The 6,000-nt window shown below is 40.3% G+C and overlaps 1 protein-coding gene across 1 annotated transcript in view; it reads right to left on the bottom strand.

Moving 5' to 3' along the window:
- sorl1 (sortilin-related receptor, L(DLR class) A repeats containing) overlaps positions 1–6,000 on the bottom strand; it is a 128,287-nt gene that overhangs the window by 17,060 nt on the left and 105,227 nt on the right. The window contains exons 32-35 of the mRNA XM_085794812.1: positions 5,381–5,554; positions 4,395–4,523; positions 2,177–2,303; positions 695–864 (exon numbers count right to left, since the gene is read on the bottom strand). Coding sequence (XP_085650938.1) covers positions 695–864; positions 2,177–2,303; positions 4,395–4,523; positions 5,381–5,554 — 600 coding nt within the window. The remainder of the gene's footprint in view (positions 1–694; positions 865–2,176; positions 2,304–4,394; positions 4,524–5,380; positions 5,555–6,000) is intronic.

Raw genomic sequence — 6,000 nt, 5'->3', positions numbered from 1 at the left:
CCATGAGTTAGCAGCCCCCGCCCTCGTCATGGATCTATTGGTCCTCGTGCTACGTCACCACATTCACGCGCATCCCTTGGCTGCACACACAGCCCTTCATGCCGTTCTCTCCCCTCATTGGATAACACTTGTATCCCACAAGGAAAATTTTCTCCTCGGGTTACAGCAGAGCAGAGTGACGGAGAGACTCGTGTTTAGGCTGAAATACTTCATGTAAGTGATTGCTGACGGAAAATAGGACTATTTAGGACTTATATTAACAAAAACATTCCACTGATATCTGCTTTAATATATGTGTAAAAAAATAAAAAATAAAAAATAAAAAACCTTCAATAAACATACCATGAACAAAAAAAAATGTTTTAATCTGAATCTGAACTGTTCTCAGAGCTGCCGACTTCTTGTGCACATTATATGACTTGTACGTTTTTATTTAGTTAGTTATTTAGTTTTTATTTAGTTTTAGGAAAAATAAAATGTTACAGAGCTAAAAAATAATAATAATAGGCGAATAATCCTAATAATCTGAATCAGAGCAACTTGTTACAAACTAAGAAGGAATCTGAATAATGTGCAGAAATAAAGTGATAATTTAAACGTAAAGCAAAAGAAGGAGGGGTTAGAAAGTGCAGCTATATATAAAACAGTAACGTGGTTGGTTGCTGTGGCGACGGCGTGTGGTCATGTGACCCACCTCCCTCGGGCGTGCGCACCGTGATGACCTCGTTGCTCTTGTGCAGTTTGCTGAGACACTGCGTCAGCACCTTGACCTGGTAGGTGGCGTCGGGCTGCAGCACCGTCAGCTTGTAGCTCGTCTTGTTGCTGTGCGTATCCATGGACGACCACGACTGAGTCCCCACCAGCCTGACGACGGAGGTCAGAGGTCAGACACACATACACAGAGATATATACACAGAGTTTCCTATCCATTAAAAGGTGAAAAAGACCCCCCCAAAAAAAAATATATATATAAGAAAAAAAAGATATATACATGTAGATGCCACATTCAGGCTTGTCAGATGCGTCAACGCGGCCGCCATCTTGGGAAGGGCTTTCTGACCATAGACATATACGTCTGACAAGCAGTTAGACCCGTGTAGAACAAATTTCAGTGTATGTATGGTAAAACAAAATTTCTACCAAAATTTCTCCCAAAATTGAAAAAAAAAAAAAAAAAAAATGTCATTTAGAGCTTTTATTGGCTGAAAATGACTAAACTAGTCTAAATAACAACAAATATCAAGTCCTTTCAGACCTTGAATAATAATAATGCAAAGAAAACATGTTCATATTTATTCCTAAACAACACAGCAAGAATATTTTAACTCAGGAAGAGTTTATAAATCAGTCTTTGTGGGATAATGTCAATGTTTAATCCCAGCAGTGGTTTTTATTTATAATCTTCCTATAAAACCAGATGTGGTTCATCAGTGTCTCATTAAGGAGAATGAGTTGTGTTTGTGTTGGTGTTTAAAAAAGAAAAGAAAAGAATGACTGTCATAAGTGTAGAGATGCTTTTAAGAAACATTTGTGAAAGTGGTTGTATCATAAATCTATGTCTGACATTTATATCAAACCAAACGGCTTGAAAATCGGTTGAATATTCAGTGAGTTATGGCGATTTTAATTGTTGATAGACCTCTGCCTCTGCACTGCAAAAACTTAAAATCTTACCAAGAATATTTGTCTCATTTCTAGTCAAAACTAATCTCATTTTACTTAAAATAAGACTCATCACATTAAAAAGTAGATTGTTTTTAGACACTATTTACGTCTTTCAAGCAGATTTTCACTTGAAATCAAGTTTTTCTTTCTTATTACAAGCACGAAAAACTTTCACTGGCAGATTTTTCTACTTATTTCAAGTGAAAATTAGTTTGAAACAAGTGAAAATGATCTAAAAACAAGTTCATTTTTAGGTGATGAGTCTTATTTTAAGTAGAAAGAGATTAGTTTTGACTAGAAATGAGACATTTTGACAAGAAATAAGACAAATATTCTTGGAAAGATTTAGAGTTTTTGCAGTGTGTTGACTAATGCAGGAAGTAGACACGGCTTCACCCTGCCCAAGATGGCGGCTGCGTTGACGCATCGTTCCAATGGACATCAGCGTCAGAGGCATCTAGCCTTCGTGTTTATATCTATGCACACACACGGAGCGCAGACAGGAAGTGACCTGTAGTAAACCAGGAAGTAGCAGGAGTCGACCGGGAGGTTCTTGGGACGGGACCAGGTCAGAGTGATGGCGCCCAGGATGTCCGGGGTCCACTGGAGGTTCTGGACCTTGTAGGCCAGCGAGTCCACTGAGGAGAGAGATTAAAGACTAATGAAATAAAACACAACAACACAAGTCATTTCCACTTCATTTAAAGTAAAGATGACGTCCTCATGATCCCACACGTCCTCCATTTTCACATCATGTCTTTATTCCAACAGAATAACTTCTGCTCAAACCAAACTCTGACAAATGAATGAACATCACAGCTCTGCCTCGGTCCAGACTTCCTCTTCTACTGAGATAAACTGCACCAGAACAAACAGGAGATGTAACAGTCGACCTTCTCCTGACTACCACACTACAACCAGTAGGTGGCAGCGCTGCACTGTGATCAAACCAGTCAGATGAGAAGCATCTGTCCACAGGGTCCTGAATATGGACCCAGTCCAGACCCAGTGAGACCAGTTCAGACCAGTTTGGACTCGGTAAGACCAACTCACACCAGATCAGACCCTTTAGAACAATTTTCAGTCCAGTTCAGACCTGTTTGGACCCATTAAGACCTCTTCAGACCCATTAAGGGCGTATTCACACTAGGGATGTGAATCTTTGGGTGGCTCATGATTCGATTCAATTCCGACTTTTAGGGTCACGATTTGATTCAAAATCGATTTTCGATCCAACCGATTCTTGATCTTCTTTTTGCGTTTTTTAGTTTGCTTTATTAACACCAGACCATGTGAAAAAGTTGAATGATGATGATGTCTACAGACTATTATATCAGAAGCCATATTTCGCCCCAAAAAATGCATCATGACATGTTTCAGATTTATTCAGCAGCAATATATTTGAACCATTTTAAAGTAAACTGCTACATGAAGCTGATTTTATCGGCTACTCTCTTTTCAAAAGCCTGGACTGAAGGGATGTGAATATTTGGGTGTCTCTATTCGATTATAAAAAAAATGATTTTTGAAGATTATGAATCGATTCAGAATCTTAGAGAATAAGAATCTCGATTCTTACATGAATCGATTTTTCCCCCACCCCTAATTCACACCAGGAAAGTTTGATAGTTCACTTGCTTTGGTGCGGACCAAATTTTTTTTTTTACTTGGTGCGGTTCGTATTTCCACAGTCGTTCATTCATTGGATAGAAATTATCTGTGGGATCTTCCACGAAAAGTAGACAATGGAGGTCATGAAGGCGTTCCTTGCTGCCCTTTTAATTTGGTATTTCCAGTTGCACCTGTCCTGACTCATGTGCTTATTCGTCACTTGGACAACCTCCTGACTGCACATCGTCAAGGGCAAAGATGTGCAGGACGGCTACTATGGATGCAACCCGTTAACTGATAACAACAACTCTGCCTTCAGTCATATTTGGCAGCAAAAAATAACATGGGATTAGGCTGCTTAGCCTATAGTATTATGCAGCAGTCCCCGTGAAGGACGGTTAGACAACAAACACAAAGACCCAACACACACACACACTCCTTCTCTCTCTCTCTTTGCTCTCGTCCGCCATTTGAAATGAGAAGCGGTGCCGCCAGCCCGTCGTTTTAAATCACCGCCTGAAAAAAAACAGTCGCCCGTCATTTAAAAATGAAACTGGACTGAAACCCATAACTGACTGTTACGAGAATCAGTACCGGAGAATATTGTAACGGTACGGCTTCACATCACAGCGGTACGTTACGTAATGAGAGCTCATCTAAATGAGGATGAAGTCTCCTCTCGTCTATACGTGAATATTCTCCACTTCTCATCAGAGTCGGCACCGTGCAGAGTTTGTGCTGCGTTTCAGTTTCATTTGTTTTTTTATTTACAGAGTTTCACACAGAACTTTCTGGTGGCTGTAGGAGTCTCTTCATGTTTCTCCTTCTGCCTCAGTAAAAAGAAAACATTTACATTTTTTCCAGACAAGATAGTCTAATGAACTATTCGATCTTTTTTTTTTTTAATTGAATGATTATTTGAAAATAATTTCCCATTCTGAATTTTGACTATTTTTTTTATAGACAAAATAACTTTAATTACCACACATAAACACAAAAAGTACTGAAAACAGGTACCGTTGTTGTGTACCGGTAAAGGTTCCCACCCCTATTCAGGACCACACACACACGGACACACACACACACACACACACACACAGACGCGGTGTTGGACCTACAGGTGCAGTTGTCCTCGTCGCTGTGGTCTGAACAGTCCAGGAAGCCGTCACATCTCTCTCCGTCCAGGACGCAGGCCTCGCCGTCGGAGCAGCGCGTCCCGTTCACACAGAACAGAGGCCCGCGGGTCGCTGAGGGGGGGGAGGGGGTTATTATACTGTTGGCTGCAGCTGGAGGTAGGTGTGTGTGTGTGTGTGTGTTGTTGTTGTTGTTAACCTTTATTTATTCTCGAGAGACATTGAGGTTACCCCTCATTTTCAATGCTGTCGAGTTACAAGCCAAGATACAAGACATAACATTGAACAAGAAACAGGAAATACAATCATTTAAAACAGTTACAACCAGAGAGAGACACAGCTCTCCATAACCAAGCTCCTAAACTCGCTGAGTGAAGGGAGCGTGTCTAATTTCAGGATGTGCTGCAGTGCGTTCCAAGAGTTAGGTAGGTGCATCATAACAAAAGGCAGTTTCACCAATACTTGTACAGACTCGAGGAACTTTAAGTAGCAGCAATTCAGTTGAACGGGTCATGTAAGTGCCTGAGTTCCATTTAATTCTAACTAATTTAAAATATACGGTGGTAATTTGCCTAAGAGGGCCTTGAAAATATATAAGAGCCAGTGCCTGTTGTGCCTTTCCTCAAGAGAGGGCCGGCCAACTTTTTCATACAGAACACAGTGGTGGGTGTCATACTTATCACCCGTAATAAATCTAAGCGCTGAATGATAGACAGAATCTAGGCGCTTCAAGGTTGAGGCAGCAGCATGTCTATAGATGACATCATCAAAACTGCTTCAATTATTACTTTTCTTGAAGACACTAAAAAAGAAGATTTGTTTCTGTACAGAAAACCGATTTTTTTGTCACAACTTTGAGAGAAGCTCATTAATATGGAATTTGAATGAGAGATCCTCATCTAGCCAGATCCCAAGATATTTATACTCTGTGTGTGTGCGTGTGTGTGTGTGTGTGTGTGTGTGTGACTCACGGCAGTGCGCCTCGTCCGACCCGTCCTGGCAGTGCGTCTGTCCGTCGCAGCGCTGCCAGTCGGGGATGCAGCGCGGCGGCCGGCGGCACAGGAACTGACCGCGACCGCAGCGGCCGGGGGAGGGGGGGGCGGGGGGCGCCGCCGTGGGGGCCGGCGCCATCGTCACGTTGACCACTACACACACACAACGAAGAAGAAAAAGTTATTGATGTTATTCATTCATTTGTTTTTTTGTTTTCTCTGTTCAATTAAAATCTGTAAAAACTAATAAATACATGATAAATAGTCAGTTATCATTATTATTATTAATAATAAACTCAGTAAAACCTGTTCAGACCCACTCAATGTGTTTTATTTATTTATTACGGTATATACGTTTTCATAGAACTCATATTTAGTCCTATATATACATATATATACTGTTTTTTTCCCCCCTTGTACTTTCTTTATTCTTTTGTCTTGCTTTTAACTGTATGTTTAATGTTGTTTGGGTTTTATTTTAATACATTTACATTTACAATACATTTTTTTCTTTTAATTAAAATAAAATATGTTTTTATGCAGTTTTTTTTGTTTGTTAATTTGGTTTTTCCTTTTCTAGTTCTTACTGTTAAATGTTT

The sequence above is a fragment of the Trachurus japonicus genome, chromosome 13 (genome assembly GCF_045865225.1).
Source record: "Trachurus japonicus isolate A0001 chromosome 13, Traja_1.0".
In the NCBI taxonomy this organism is placed as follows: Eukaryota; Metazoa; Chordata; class Actinopteri; order Carangiformes; family Carangidae; genus Trachurus; species Trachurus japonicus.
The sequence above is the reverse complement of the archived record's forward strand: the minus strand, read 5'-3'. Positions and strand labels throughout refer to the sequence as shown.